At 31.4% G+C, this 17,338-nt stretch overlaps 1 protein-coding gene across 1 annotated transcript; it reads right to left on the reverse strand.

Moving 5' to 3' along the window:
• Positions 1-10,395: 10,395 nt before the first annotated feature.
• Positions 10,396-12,712, reverse strand: LOC101262653 (U-box domain-containing protein 9). The gene is made up of 2 exons (XM_004246990.5): positions 12,036-12,712; positions 10,396-11,645 (listed from the first exon to the last, which is right to left on the reverse strand). Exons 1-2 carry the CDS (start codon positions 12,303-12,305, stop codon positions 10,566-10,568), a joined length of 1,350 nt encoding a protein of 449 aa, XP_004247038.1. The 5' UTR covers positions 12,306-12,712; the 3' UTR covers positions 10,396-10,565.
• Between the last annotated feature and the right edge of the window lie 4,626 nt (positions 12,713-17,338).

Here is a 17,338-nt window from a genome sequence, read left to right on the forward strand (position 1 = left end):
TCTTGACTTGTCTGCCCAAAAGGCTTTTTTGGCTTCTACCGACACTTTTCTGAGCCCACTTCCATCCAATTTCTAACGCTTCCACTTTGTTAGAGTGTTTCGGTCTCATTTTAAAGTTTATCAATTTATTTATTGGTTATTAATTTATAAAGATGTTAAATCATTATAGAATTAGTAAAATTTTGATTGGTTATTTTATTAATTATTGATCGTTATCAGTATTCGACTGTCACTTTAACAAAAAAAATCTATTGAAAATCACTTAGAAATAAGGTGGCAATCAAATGAATCATGCACACGAGTTCATCAATCTCATCTTGCTCAAAAGCAAACACTTTTTAATTATAGAATAATCAAGAGTATTGAACAATCAAAAATAAAAGTTAAAAACTAAACTCTAAGTCAAGGACTTTGTATACAAAAGGGTAATAATTATTAATTTACTATCGGATTATCAGTTAGCCCGTTAAAAAAAATATTATTAAAATTATTAAATTAATAACCCATCAACTTTTTTCTATTTAGATTATCGATTTTGAACTCTAGTTACAATAATAGAAGGGAAAAAAATATACTAATACACATTCATGCACAAAAACAAAAAGATTTATGAGTATCTTAAGACAACAATAAACTTAAACTAATCATCTGAATACCAAAAGCGATAAATAAAAATATCACAAGAGTAAATTACCTTGTATCTTTGAACAATGAAATAAGTAGATTAAAGATAAATTTTCAAACTAAAGTAACAAAAGAATTGGTCAGTTGCATTTCACATTATACACATTGCTCACTTATGCTTACTCATTTATCATAAATAACAAATAAGTATTTCAGTTCGAATAATCAATTTTTTGCGACATTCTCTACTTTTAAGTGTCAGACAGCACTAGGAAACTTGGAACAAAAAAGAAAAGGTTGGTGTGATTTTTGGACAAAATCAAGTGGTCAACAATTACATACCAATATAATAGGATTAGTCTTAACTACACTTGTTATTGGTTAAATCATCCTAAATCCACGGTCAAGTGCAATAATGGCGTCCACCTACAAATTAAACATGATACATGCATTATAATTAATCAACCACCTAAATCACTACCAATGAATTCATCAACTTGACCTTTGTTCTCTATTCGAAATTATTCAACATTTTTAAAATGCCAAATTAATTGGAGTTGCTTTGTCAATTTTCTATTTTGGTCAAACATCTAAAACAGCTAATTTGACAAGTGTTTTTCAAAAAAAATATATTTGATAAATAACACAAATTATAATAAAATATAATTGAAATAAAATAAATAAATAAAATAAAATAATGTTCAGATTGTGACGTAAATATTTCATTTTCTTTAAGAACATTCAAGTTTATTGCGGTATAATCAACAACAATATAGCAATATAACTCTTTTATGTATAAGCAAATAATGTGATAGTGAAAGTAATAATGCCTTTGGTACTCAGCACGGTTCAGTTTATTACATGAAATTTTTTATTTTTCAACTTAACCATCTCAAGTTTAATAAGAATGGAACAAAAGTAGTGTTGAAGAAAGCTGATGGAAAGGTTTGATATAGCTATATGATGAGTTAGAGTTTGAGTTGCACTATGACTAGACTACTTAATCCTAATTTATATACAAATCTATATTTTGTACGACTTAAGTTGATGTAGTCGACTAGGATAAGGTGTACATAATATATTTGTGTTGTATTAGGATTCCTAGTGTAGCTAGTATAAGACTCTTCTCCTATGAAAGGAGTGTGTAACTCAATCATTTAATTATCAATACAATCATTCATTCTTCACATATTTGTGAGAATTCTACATGGTATCAGAGCAATAAAGTTTTTCCGCTCTTTAACATATTAGATTTAACCAAAAACAACCAAATTATCAAACCACAATGGTCCCTTCTACCAACACTCTTTCGACCTCTTCACTTCATCACCTTATTTTGTCCTGCTCCATAAACTTAGTCCGACGAACTATCTTCTATGGAGGACACAAATGACTCAGTTGATTCAAGTGATGAGATTAACCTATCTCATCACAGAACCACGTAAAGAGACTTGTTCCACTGGACAGACTACTGAGAAAACCGTAGCAGGTGAGAAGGGTGCAGAAGACAACATCATTATTGATGACTAGGAGGATAAGGATGTGTTACTAAGGAGTTGGATGTCAGTCACCTTGACAGAAGAAAACATGTACCTGATCGTAGGCTGCTCAACTGGCAAGGATATGTGGGAATGCTTTGAAGAAGCACATTTTCAAGCAACAAAAGATAAGGAGTTCCAGCTCAAGCAACAACTGCAAAGTATGAAGCTAGTAACCAAACTAATTGATGAATACATTAAGGAATTCAAAGGCATGTGTGATGGACTTAAAGCCATTCACAAGCCTGTAAATGAGGATATCAAAGTGATTAATTTTGCTAGAGGTCTAGGTCTTAAGTACAAGACTTTCAAAGCTGTCATGTTGGGTAAGGCATTGTATCCTACTTTTAATCAATTATTGATGCTCTTAGTGGTTTTGATATGAGGGAGGATGAAGCAGTGCCTCAACAAAATCATAATATGGCATTCTCTGCCCAAAGAGGCAGAGGAAAAGGAAATTACTCTCAAAGAAGAGGAAACAATAACTTTAATTCAAGTGGAAAATGCTTCATGTCTGCTAGACAGAGAACAAGTTTTTATAACATTGGAAACAGACCTGGTCCTCAGAACATTCCTTCAAGTGAAAGTCATGAGAGGAATAATTCTGATGCATGTCAAATTTGTAGTAGAATAACCATACTTCTCTTAGGTGTTTTTACAGGTGGGATTACTCTTACCAAGTCGAAGATAAGCTACCACAAGCATTGGCTGCTACTGATCTTCAATACACTAATGACACATTGCATTTGGACTCAGGAGCAGGTAGCTGTCATATGACACACAACTCAAGTATCCTAACTGATCTTAAACATTATAGTGGACCGTATAAAATTATTATTGGGAATGGATGAAAGTTAGACATAACACATGTTGGAAACACATCCAGATCAGGTCTAAAATTAAAAGAAGTTCTTGTAGTTCCTTAATAACAATTACTCTCAGTTAGTAAGCTTGCAAATGATAATTGTTGCACACTTGAGTTTGATGAAACTAACTTTGTTGTAAAGCAAAGAAGACAAGGACACTACTGGCCAAGAGAACTAAAGGAATGGACTCTATGCTTTGGAAGATAACAGTCTTTATGGTTTAACTGTTGTACACGATTGAAACACGTCATACAACATGTGGCATACTAGATTAGGAAATCTTAGTTTGAAGTCTTCAAAGTTTTTGAATAGTAATATTTGCATCAATATTAGTAGTTGGAATAAAATGCCCACTGTTTGTTCAAGTTGTAAGTTGGGAATTTGATTTTAGAAATAAAATTGAGAAAAAACCTTTATTGAAAATCCATTGCGACTTATGGGGACCTGATCCTGTCGAATCTTCCCAACATATGAAATATTATATTTGTTTTTGTTGATTATGACACAAGATATACATGGATTTATCCACTGGAAAAGAAGTCTAAATTCTTTGAGGTCTTTCTAAAATTTCAGAAAATGGTGGAAAAATTATTTTCTAAAGAGATTAAGATTTTTCAGTGTGATGGAGGTGGTGAGTTTATCCAAACAAACTTTATTAAGCTTTTGGAAGATCATGGCATTGTGAGATATATTTCATGTCCTAACACACCTGAATAAAATGGAGTTGCAAGAGAGAAAACATAAGCATATTGTGGAGACTGGTTTAACTCTACGACTTCATGCATATCTACCTTTGTTTTTGCAGGTTGAAGTTTTCCTCATTGCAGTATTTCTCATCAATATATTGTCTTCATCAGTCCTAAAAATGGTGACTCCATTTGTTAAGTCCATGAGAAACAACCTGATTATAACAGTCTAAAAGTGTTCATGTATAGATGTTTTCCATATATCAAGGGTAACAATAAGTTCAGTCCAAAGGCTTATCCTTGTGTGTTCATTGGATACAACAGCTTACACAAAGGATATAGATGTTATCATCCCTATACGAAGAGGGTTTACATATGTAGACATGTTGTGTTTGACGAAAACACATAACCCTATGTGTCTCCAAAGTAATATCAGACTAACATTGAAGTCTCACCTCACCTTGCTACTTTTATTGAATTTTTCTCTAAATTGTAGGCACATGATAATTATGATTCAGGAGAAATATAGGCTGCTAGCCCACACATTACTAGTAATGCTGCTACACCTTATGTATTCATTGATGATGAGAGTATTATTGACCTCCCAGGCGCAGGATCAGATGTTGAGGAACATGTTGAGATCAGATGCTGAGGAACAGGTTGAGGTTGATGCAGATTTTGAATCTGCCAACAACAGTGAGGAACATGTTACTCTTAAAGGTCCAGCCAATGATTATCATCAAACAACCACTTTAGCTGATGTACCAGATGACCATCAATTTGACAATGCTACACTCCAGTCCACTACTTTGGTTGCTATACCAGTTGAGGTACTTCCTTCATCACAAGGGCATCATATGATCACCAGAAACAAGGCGAAGGAACAAAACACTTTTCACTTGTTGCTCGCAGCACACAGTAATTGTGAGAGAACCAAATACTACTAAAGAAGCACTAAAATTAACCCATTGTATTGCACCAATTCAGGAAAAGATTCATGTTTTACATAGTAACAAGACATAGATGTTGGTGCCCAAATCTCTTGATATGAACTTGGTTGGATCAAAATGGGTGTTCAAGACAAAATTAAAAGTTGATGGGACAATAGATGGATAAAAGGCCAGACTTGTGACAAGAGGATTCTCGCAGCTTGAAGGGATTGAAGAAACATTCAGTCCTGTGGTTAAAGCAACAACTATTAGGGTGGTTCTATCCATTGTTTTCAGTTCAAAGTGGGAAGCTAGACAACTCGATGTCAAAAATGTCTTTCTTTATGACTTCTTATTAGAGGAGGTGTACATGAGTCAACCTCCTGGTTTTATTAATCCTCAGTATCTTCAGCATGTATGTCTCCTTAAAAAGGCATTGTATGGTCTTAAAAAAACACCAAAAGCCTGGTTTGATAGGTTTATCATGCATCTCTTACACCTTAGTTTCATTTGTAGTAAGGCTGACCCTTCCTTATTTACTTTGTAAACTTAAAAAGACAAAACATTTCTCTTGTTATATGTGGATGATATTATTGTCACAGGAAGTAATCCATCTCATGCCTTAGAGTTGATTCTACAACTTGAGAAGGAGTTCGCCATGAAAGATCTTGGACATTTATATTTTTTTTCTTGGAGTTGAGGTTAAGTATTTTGATGGGGCATCCACTTAAGCCAGAGTAAGTATGATGTTGAGCTGCTAGACAAGATTGAAATGACTTTTGCAAAGGCTATAGTCACTCTTAAAGCTCAAAAAACATGGTCTACATGAAGCTGTGGGAAGCCTAGTTGAAACATCTTTTTACAGAATGATAGTAGTGAGTCTTCAATACTTGAATCTCACAAGATCAGATATTACTCATGCTGTGAATTTAGCAAGACAATTTATGCAAAATCCGAACACTGCACATCTTCAAAGTGTGAAAAGAATTCTCAGGTACATCAAAGATACTCTGCACTTTGGACTCAGACTTATTTTACAATCACCATGTAGGTTGTATGGGTACTCCAATGTTGACTGGGGATGTTTTACCACTACTAGGAGATCAACTACATGCTATAGCATCTGCCTAGGTGCAAACTGTATTTCTTGAACCTCCAAGAAACAGTCCACAATTGCTCGTTCAAGTGCTTAAATTGAGTATAGAGCACTTGCCCCACTGCATCAGAGATGAAATGGAGCATGTATCCACTTCATGATCTTGGGGTGTTTCTTCGATCTGTACCTACGTTGTATTGTGATAACTTGAGTGCTTTGTATGTGACAGTTAATCCATGTATGCATGCTAGAACTAAACATGTTGAAATGGACTATCATTTTGTTCGTGAGAAGGTGGCTAGAGGACAACTTGTTACTCGATTTGCGAGGTCTAAGGATCAGGTAGCAGATATTCATACAAAAGAATTAACCAAACAAGTTTTTCCTGAGTTTCGTCGCAAGCTAGGAGTTATAGTTCCTCCATTCACTAGCTTGAGGGGAAGTGTTGAAGAAAGTTGATGGAATAGGTTCGGTGAAGCTGTCTGACGAGTTAGAGTTTGAGTTACACTAGGACTAGACTACTTAATCCTAATTTATGTACAAGTCTATACTTTGTACGACTTAAGCTGATGTAGTCGACTAGGATAAGGTGTACATAATATATTTGTGTTGTATTAGGATTCCTAGTGTAGCTAGTATAAGACTCTTCTCCTATATAAGGAGTATGTAACATTTAATTATCAATACAATCCTTGATTCTTCACATATTTGTGAGAATTCTACAAGTAGAACTATAAAAATAATGTACTTCCTCCATCTCAATTTATGTGATATTTTTCAGATTTCAAGATTCAAAAATTTTATCTTTGATCATAATTTTTTCCTATATTTTTTGGTCATTTTGAATTGTTAATTATTGTGACTTATAATATTTTTTTAATGTAATTTATAAATATATAAATTTCATTTCAAAAAGATTTCCACTCGGAGCGAGAAGTGACGACTACACAGTTTATAAGACTTTAAATTTGTTTCTTCCAAATTAATATTAGTGCACATCTTATAGTGACTCTTCTATAGTTTAATTGCTTCATAGTTAATTTTATAATTGTAAGCTGGTACAGATATACAATGCTATACTCCCACCCCCCACCCACCCAAAACAAAAAGCATGGGATGATACTTTATTTTGAGAGATCGGGTTTGTTCAGAATTAAATTTGATTTCACAAATTATTTTTTAATTTTTCTTTGTATTGTGAAGGAATATATTGACACAACTATTGATTGATATTAGATATATATGATATAATTTGATATACACCTGCCATGATACACGTACCAAATTTTTATATAATCCAGAATACCGAACACTAATCAAATTGAACATATTGCTACAGGAGGCATATGGCGATCGAACAGTTTAGAGAAGGAGTACTTGATTTATACGAAATGGATTGACCAAAAAATCAATATTAATATACTTCTTCTAAAATAAATAATTGATTGAACTAAATCAGACACATGTACTGCTAACCAATTCTTTTTACTGCAAAGAGGACTATATGGAGTGCACGTTGAAGGCTGGGATCCCTAGGCTGCTAGTTTAAGAATTAAAAAGATATATAACCATCAACAATACTTATGGAATAAAATCAGTTGGTTATTTCGACTCTTATTTTGTTAGTGATTGGTTTAATTAATGAGCAGTTTACAAAAATAATTATATTTTTAGGGTTATTAAAGTTTAACAGTTATAAATATGTTATTTAATAGAAATGACTACACTTTATGTCAATTTCTAGCTGCATGTTTGTATTAAATTTTATTAGTAATATTATTATTTATACAATGCACTAAATAAGGTATGATATGTTACCATAACTTTCAACTACCGATCATTTATTATGTTCCTAAATAACTGAAATTTCTATTATTAAATTACCAATTAATAATTACATATTATATGCAAATATGTTTGATTCACATAATACAAATGTTGTATTTATATTCCTAAATACAATATATTCACTAAATAATAATCATAAAGGTATTCATAAAATTTTGAATATAAAAGTTTATTTGTGTCTTTTCTCGTTGTATTTTTGCATATGTTTTTATTTTTTTTATTTATTTATATACTAATACAGTTGTAATTACAATAACTAAATAAGGAAAATGTATTATTTGTACAATTAGCATATGAATATTTTGAATTCAAATAGGTGTTTCTATTTATAAAACTTAAAGTATTAATATATCAAGGATACAAGTATTTATAAAAATTTAATGTATTAATACGTCAAACAAGATAAAGCAGTACAATTTTAGAATATGAATACAACAATTTGAAAAATGGATACACTATTGTTAACCAAAAAAATGAATACACCAATATACTATAATATGAATACATTGTTGTTACATAAGAAAATGAAAATATAATAGAATGTGTATGTATCAAAGTGTGTAAGTATTCGACTATATAAAAAAAAATCAACAAAACGTCGATCTATGTTTTGTAAAGTTTTTTATAATATTGAGGTTTGACGTTAACTTAGGCATTTATTTATAAAAATATAGTTATGATGTATCCAACTATACTTGTATTGCCTAATCAAATTGGATAAATTACTTATGTATCCAAATATATTTGTATTCACAAATTACCATTTTATTAATATTACAAAACAATTATCTATGTATATAAGTATTATTAAATATAAACATTTGACATTTGAATGGACCACAAATATAAGTATAAATATAAGTATAATGAATTGAACCACAAAACTCACTCCTACAATCATACAAAAGGATCTTGAATTGGAAGGAATTGGACGAAAATACAAGAAATTCTGTAATATAAGGATATTGATGAAGGTATGAATACATAATTAATTATGAGTTTAATAATAATTTTCCTATTTATTATTTATTTATATTAAATATAAAAAAAACTGATTATTGATATACAATTAAATTTGCTATTTATTGTATAGTTATAGTAATATAATATAAAAAAATTAAACTATAGCTATATTATTTAAATGTATATTGAAGTTTGCCATATTATATTGTTTTTCCTTAATTTTATATATTTTAATTCATTCCTCCACTCGGCAACTTCACTTTTTGAAAAATAAAGGTAAAATTACTATGGAGTGATTAGTGCATAATCATTTTTAACTAGAGATCTTTGATTTGAATTACCAAAATTTAAAATTGTATTTGTTAGAAAATATTTTAATCTCTAATCTGAAACTTTCTTATGTGAAAAGAAAAGAAAAATATAATAACGAAAATGAAGGATAAGTCGTTTAATTTTAATTTGTTTCGTAAAGAAAATGGGTATTATGGAGAATCAAAAGGACAGCATATTTAATTTTTTTATAGTATAGTCATAAAGCTGTTGTCGACCGTACCAACCTTGTATTCCATATTCTTTTATTTTATTTATACACAATGAAAAAGGTATCACATGATTACCCACTTGCTTCTTTATTCATAAAAGTTAACAATAACGTGAATTGAGGAACAAAACTTAATTACTTAGATGCTTGGCCACCAATTGCTTTTTGACAAAACTGTTAAGTTAATTGACGATAATTTTATTTAATTTAAGAATATTTTTGCTCATTTTGCATGCATATACTTGGAATAGGCAATAGCACAAGTTGGATAATGCATTAAGGGTATATTCATACTCTTTTATAACAAAAGAAATATAGAAACGTCTGATGTCCATCTCTAGACTAGACTCTATCTAAATATTTTACTTTTATAAACATAGTTTGAAGGGAACAAGTTATTGCCATACTCACAGATTATGAGAAGTTTAGGGTCAGCCACCTGTTTTTTTTCTCTTTTTTTTTCTGTTTATATATACACTTTGCTTGGTTTTGTCTTGTTATTGATAGAGAAATCAGAGTGAAAAGGAATATAAATGAATAGCCTCAGCTATTTTTTACTAATATATATATATAAATACAAAAGGCATGAGAGGAAAAGAGGTTCACTGTTGGAGTGAAGACTTTGTAAGCACAACAAAAAGTGCAGATTGGATGGACCATATTCTTTCCTTTCGCTATTCGACTTTTTTCCAACTCCCTACATCCCATCATTCATTCATTTCTTCACTAGGAGAATAATGAGTTTTTAAGTCCCATCTTGCCTTTGTTACAATTGGAATTTGATATCCCTAGCTTTCAGGTGAATATGAGATTTGAAATCAAAATTTCGATGAATATCATAAACTTCAAATTTAAGTTCCAAAAGTGTAGCAGATAAAGCCAGAAGTCAGTGTAAACTGAGAATAACAGTAGCATCACCAAAGAGGTGTAATACATAGGGAGGAATCGACCTTTTTGTTTTTGTTCATCTCCCACTCCCACTCCCACTCCAGCCATGTGGCCAGTGGACCTTTACTTACCATAGCTAAAGAGAAAAGAATTATATATGCCCCTTCACACTACAAATATATCACACTCTTCCTAGCAGACAAATCACAGCAACCCCACCTTCTACCTCACCTCACATGTTCAAACTAATACACAAAACCCATGTGCAACAATTATTTCATTACTTGACAAAATTTCTATCAATCACCCTACACCTGTGTGTGAAGAAAGAATTCAACACGCACCCTATAACATAGAGTAGGCGAACCATGTGCCACGTAATAGCAATCAATCCAACTAAAAGAGCAAAACACCACTTTTACGAGAACTACTTCATAATAAATTATTCACAATCGGTTGTAAATCTCAGATAGAATGTACAGAATGTAAGGTTGCAAGCGAACCACAACATGCCTCAAATACTTTTTTATGAAAGGAAAGACCAGAATTTACACATTTTGTTCTTCAAACTGCCTGCTCGCTTCTTTTATGCAGTATGAGTAAGATTGATAGCCCTGTTCAGTCTGTCTAGAATACCATTAGCCTTCCTCTTGGCTCTTGCTGTACCATTTTGAGCAAGTTGAGAGATTGTCCCATACGTTTTCTCCTCATCCCTTAATGTCTTCCACTTGGTTCGATCACTGTAACAGATTGTATAAAGGACTGCAATACAATTCTCCTTGCTGCGACCACACGAGGTCTCCCTTATTATATTAAGCAAACATGTAACCGCCCCAAGGTCACCCATCTCCTCCACTGCCTTTTGATTATTTGATAGCATAGCTAGTATAGCTAGCAACTCATCGACATGCACGTTACTCATTATCTTTTTCAGGATAGCCCTCACAGCACCATCTCTAACCGCTCTCGCCTTATTGTCCTGAATAATGCAAAGACTAAAAAGAGCTGATGCAACATCCTTCATTGCGACTGGGTTCCCTTCATCTAGAAGTTCAACCAGTGGTTTAAGGGCACCAGATTTTCCGATAAGCTCTTTATTAGAATCAAGGGCAGATAGGGTGAAAAGGGCAGCTGCTGCATTGCTCCTTGTTTCAATCGTTCCTGATCTTAATGCCTCCACAAGAAGTGGAATAACTTTTGGAGTCTCCGCGACAAGCTTCTTATTGTTGTCATGGATGGACAGATTCAAAAGTGTTGTGATTATGTCTTCCTGAAGATTTGGATTAACATTGCTGTTGCTTTGAGATAGGGGACGAACAAGTTGAGGAATTGCATCTGCAGATTCTCCAAATAGTGACCGAAATGAAGGCATTTTCTTCGTCAACAAACGTAATTCTCTTGCAGCAACTTTTTGATCAGATAAGGTTGAAGACATCTTCTCAAGCAACGACAAGAACAAATCACGGTCAGCTTCAGTCAACCCTTCATCATTCAAATACTGAACAGAGTCTGGCATTTGAATCCCATTATTTTTACACCATTGCGATATCATATTCCGAATCAAGTGATTAGGTGTAAGAATTGTATGTGAAAGTACTTGTTGTGTTTGAGGGCACGTCCTATTCCCAGCTTTTAACCATTTCTGAATGAAGGGTCTGTCATAAGTCTGCAAATATTCCCATAATATATCAGCAAATATACAACCAACAACTGTAAGAAGAAACTGAACCAAAACACAGATATAGCAGTAGTTGAATGTTGAAAATTACAAAACACGCTCAACAGGATGTACATGCGCTCAATAAGAACTCTATAAATCGGAAAGAAAGATTAATACTCATGACACTCATAACAACACAACTAAAGCAGATATCAAGTAATTAACGGTAACCCATGTACAACTCCCCAGTTCATTAGCAAAATTGAAAAGGAATCACCCCCTTCCAAGTTCAATCTACCAAACCCCCATAATTCCACAAACTTTTACAAATCAATCAATCAAACACACCGAACAATTTTTATTTTTTTTTTAAAATGTGGTGATGAATGTACTAACCTGACCGGAAGCAAGCATAACAGGATCTGTCATAAGTTGTTTAGAAAGTGGACATCGAAATTCGTCAGGAAAAGGAAGATCGAGAGAGGATGGAGATCGTTTAATCTTTAATTCCTTCAAATCAAGGAGGATTTGCTGGGTTTTATCAATAGCATCAACATTAATCTCCTCTTGAGACAAAATCGCCTTAACCAATCTCTGCAACTCTCTTTTCAACTCTATCTCTTTAACGGTAAGTGGATCTCCTTCAACAACATCCGTTTTCGCCATTGAAATAACAAAAATCAATGAAATAGATCTATCCTTTACAAGCAAAACAACATTTCAGAAATGTAACATTTTCATCGCCACAACACACAACACTCAACTGTTCTTTCTTTCTCTACATATACATACATACAGAAGAGAGGGAGAGGGAGAGGGAGAGGGAGGAGTATATCGTAAGAATAGATATTTGGGGATTTTGGGGGGTTATGTCATCTACTAAGTGTGTGTGTATATGTATGTAAGTGGGGTCCATATCAGGGGAATCCGTGGCCGGACAGCTGGCAGCTACGCGGAAGAGTCTTATGATGGACTCGTCAGCATCCACTCTTTCTGCTTTCCTCACCGCTTTCTCTTTCTTCTTTTCTACCTCTTTCTTTTACATGTTTAGTTTTTTTCAACTTCAATTTTCCAAATATTTTAATTAATAAATTTGACCACATTATATTTTCATGCATATATATATATATTTTATTTTTTTTTGAATTTCAAAATTTTCACTTATAGAACTTTAAAATTTTCAATATTCTTTGAAATCTTTGACTTATTTCAATATGTTTTTATAGTTGTAAATTTAATTATTTATTTGATTTCTTAAATCTTATATCATATTATATTAATGTGAGAATTATAAAATTTACGATATGCATTAAAGTAATTTTACTTAACTAAAAGATAAAGAGTACTATGTAATGTACCAATTTCACTTAAAGAGGATCACAAAAACTGATTCTCACACTAAATTTTTCTAAACATACAATTTATGCGTTTGGATTTTAAAATTTTTAATTAATATTTAAAAAATAAAACCTTTTATATTCTTTAATTCATTTACTTCGTAATTTAAAGGTATAAAATGATAAATTTATTATGTTAAACATTATTTTCATAATAAATATATCAATTTAAATGTGAACAAGTAATAGAGAGCAAAACTGTAATAATGGTACAACAATTAAGTCGATCTTTTTTTTTAGAAAAAAAGTAAGAGGAAAAACTTAGTTCTCGAAAGCACGCGTCTTATCTCATAGGATTTCTCAGTCAAATTATCACTAAAATTGAGTTTCTATTTAAAGTTATAACTTCATAATTTTGAAATTAACCAGTATACCATGTTTCTCCTTTTATAATACTTTCTAATTGTACGTCAATTTCTTTTATGACTTTACCCGGTCAAGAAATTTTTTTACATTTTAAACAACTCCTATACAAAGCATTAGAAATGTAAAAGTTATAACTAAATTCAAATAATTGAACTCGACAAATAACAATACGATTTGTTATGAATATATTCTGGAATGAATGAATTCTTTTATATTTGCTCGTTGGTTCTCGCTTAAATTAAAGAAACTTTTCTGATAAGACACTGCTCTTATTCTCTTTCTTTCTACTCCTTCCGTTCACTTGTGTTAACTATCATGTTGCGTTTTAAAAAATTCAATCTAATTAATTTTTAATTACGTTATACTAATTTGATATTTTAAAATAAAGATTTAGATATTAAAAAATTATATGAAAAGTAATATAAATTGTAATATTTTGCATATTAGTATGACGAAAAAGTATATATACGATAAAATATTAGTCAAAATTTTATAATTTAACTCTAAAAAAAAGAAACTATAACAACTAAAAGTGGACGGATATAATAATTAAATTCTTTTTTTTTAATTGTAGTAGGGGTAATCAAAACTCCTCAAGAAATTTTTTGATGCACTTGAAATCTTTTTTGCCTCGATCAACAATCTTCTTTCACTCTACTATGAAGGACTTGTTTTTTTCACTTCTCACAAGTGTTTTCTTGGAGTTAATACCTCAGATGGTCACTCAATTATGCACTCTTCTCTCAGAAAGTCATTCAACTTTCAATTTTCACTCAATAGTCACTCAACTATGCACTTCTTTCACAGAAAGTCACTCAACTTTGAATTTTAATTCAAAAGTCACTCAACTATCCACTCTTTCCTCAGAAAGTCACTCAATCTATTAAATTATTTTTTAATTAAAATTTATTGATATTAATTATTTATATAACAAACCAAAAATGTTAAAAAATAAATTAAATCATTTAGTGATCCACCCACCTAACCCGACCCATTAAAAATATGACATGACCCATTTTATTTTATCTTTAATCCTAAATTAATCCCTCTCTTTAAACCTTGAATTAGGATTAAAGACAAAATAAAATGGGTCATATCATGTTTTTTAATGGGTCGGCTTACGTGGGTGGATCACTGAATGGTTTAAATGGTATTTTTATTTTTAAATTTTTTTTATTTGTTATATAAATAATTAATATCAACAAATTTTAGTTAAAAAAATAATTTAACAGATTGAGTGATTTTCTGAGGAAAGAGTGAATAGTTGAGTGATTTTTGAGTTAAAATTCAAAGTTGAGTGACTTTTGAGTGAAAATTGAAAGTCGAGTGACTTTCTGAGAGAAGATTGCATTGTTGAGTGACCATATGAGGTATTAACTTTGTTTTCTTGATAAGATATTCTATAGTATCTTAAGGAACTATTTCTTAAGTAATTCTTTGTCATAACCACTACAAATCTTATTTGAGACATGTTTCATATCCGGTAGAGCATATGTTTGTCATGTTTTGCTAATAATTTGATATTCATCAACACTATACTATTGGCCTAGCATATTGCTCTCTACCACGTGATTTTTCCTATCATGTAACTCCCTAGTTCATGACACTTAGCTCAACAATTTCTCTTTTTGATGATAACAAATTCATAACTTAAAACTCCATATTGTTAAGAAATATGAGCAATATAAACAAGATATAAAGATAAGAGATATGGATAGTAGAACGTGGAGATTATCCTTTTTAAACGTCTTAAAGTATCATAGTTGCCTTTTTATCATATGAGAATGATCCATTTTATAGTTTACAAAGTTTCTTTTCAATTCCATGAATTGAAGACTTTTAAGGGAGCGGTTAAACAAACTTATACTATTTAATTACTCAACATAGCTATAGTTTGATATAACTATCACTCGCGACTAACATTATACATTAATTATGTGGGCTGACTTCGAGTTTGTATAATTCACCACATTTGTATATGTATAATTCGTCATAGTATACAATACATATGTATGTATACTATTATCTAACCGATATCACATATACGATTCACCTCTCTCCCACTTCTTGTCCTCTCTCCTCCCTCTTCCAATCTCGATCGCCTCTCTACTCTCTTTCCCAATCTCTCTTTCCATATATACAAATACATATGTATAATCTACAATTATATAACTTATGTACCTATATAATTCACCTCTTTTCCACTCTCTGTCCTCTCTCGCTCATCTCTTTCCCAATATCGCTCGTCTCTCTCCTCCCTCTCCCAATTTGGCTCGCCTCTCTCAATCTTTATCCCCATATATACAAATACATATGTATAATATACAATTATCTAACCAGTATACATATACAATTCATCTCTCTCCCACTCTTTACCGTCTCTCGCTCTCCTCTCTCCTCTCTATAACATGTAGTTACAAAATGTAATTATCAAAAAATAAATATGGAGAGTAGTTAAGCTATTTTTGAGTGGTTGTACGCGAAAATTCCTCTTTATTTAATTGATACATTAAGCACCAAGAGCGGGTACGTGCATAAGATAACATTCATGGTATGAACATTCACCAAATGTATTATGTGACTGTAAAACACATGTGACCATCTCATTGACGCAACTATAAAAATTATATAATTTCAAGCGATCCACATGACACGCGAACGAGTCAATATTCACTTTTTGGCTTAAGTCATCTGTGGCCCCCTAAAGTTGTCCACATAATTCATTTAAACACCTCAACTAAGGCTAATACCTATTAGACACTTTGATATTAACAAATATATACTTATTAAACACAAAATGATAATAAGCTTTTAAAATGAGGTGTGTGTAATGCACAAACACAATCGTTATAAAACAACCAATAAAACTGCAGCATGTGGCCATGGACCTAATCTAATGAATATTTTTTTTTAAGAAAATAAAAACTCCAACCATTAAAAATCAAAAAAATTAATTAGCAAAAAGGAGGAAAAAATAAAAACCCCCATCCCCACCCACCCACCTTTCTTCTTCTTCACTTCACCGGCCATCCTGATTTCAACAAAAAAAATCCGATTTTTCAGCGATAACAAAAAGAAGAAAAAAAAATCTCCCCCACCCGCTCCTCGAATCCATCCACCTACTCATTTATCTTATCTTCTTCTTCTTCATCCATAGTTACTTGTCATTTTCTATTCCTTTGAAATGATTAATTTTTTCTTTTTATAATAAACTACAAGCTATTGAAATCAAGTCTAATGTAAATAGTGAAAAAATTATGAAGCACGATTAATTAATGGATTGATTATTCAAATTTTTATGAAAAAAAAATCGACGTTGATAAATTATTTCAAAATCGACAATAAAGAGAAATCAAGAGGATTCAAATGAATTATATTAAATGTTTTGATATCATTTTAAATAAATGATTGAAAATGTTTGTTGATTTGACTGAAAATAAAGATGGACAAAAATTATTTTATCATTTCGATGTTCCATTTTTTTCTTGTTGCAAATTCTATTAGCATATTCAATTTCATTTATAAAAAGTGAAAAAAATGAAAAAAAAATAGTTTGAAAAACTTAAAATGGGTGAAGAAGAAGATGACTATTGATATAGCCTACAAGAGTAGGGTGGGGGTGGGGTGGGTGGGGTTGCTTTCTTTATGAGTTAAAAACATTATTTTAAATAAAAAATATTTTTAGTTATTTTAGTTAATAATTAGGACCAAAAAAAGTAAAGTTTACGTGCTACTAGACCGTGAGATACACTTGATTTGCTATATCAATATTTTGTGCATAATAGACACATGTTATGAAAATTTTAAGTGTTTAATGTTAGGATCGAATCCACACGCACACACTTGATGAATAAAGAACAAAAGAACTTTAAAGAGAAAAAGATGAGAGATCTGGAGAGAGAAAGAGAGAAACCAATATTTCGTGGAAACACCCTG

The sequence above is a fragment of the Solanum lycopersicum genome, chromosome 9 (assembly GCF_036512215.1).
Source record: "Solanum lycopersicum chromosome 9, SLM_r2.1".
Classification (NCBI taxonomy): domain Eukaryota; kingdom Viridiplantae; phylum Streptophyta; class Magnoliopsida; order Solanales; family Solanaceae; genus Solanum; species Solanum lycopersicum.

Excerpts from the sequence above, each read along its gene's own strand:
- LOC101262653 (XM_004246990.5), bottom strand. The coding sequence starts at position 12,305 with ATGGCGAAAACGGATGTTGTTGAAGGAGATCCACTTACCGTTAAAGAG. Across the intron at positions 11,646-12,035 it reads TTATGCTTGCTTCCGGTCAG|ACTTATGACAGACCCTTCAT; the intron begins GTTAGTACATTC and ends GAATATTTGCAG.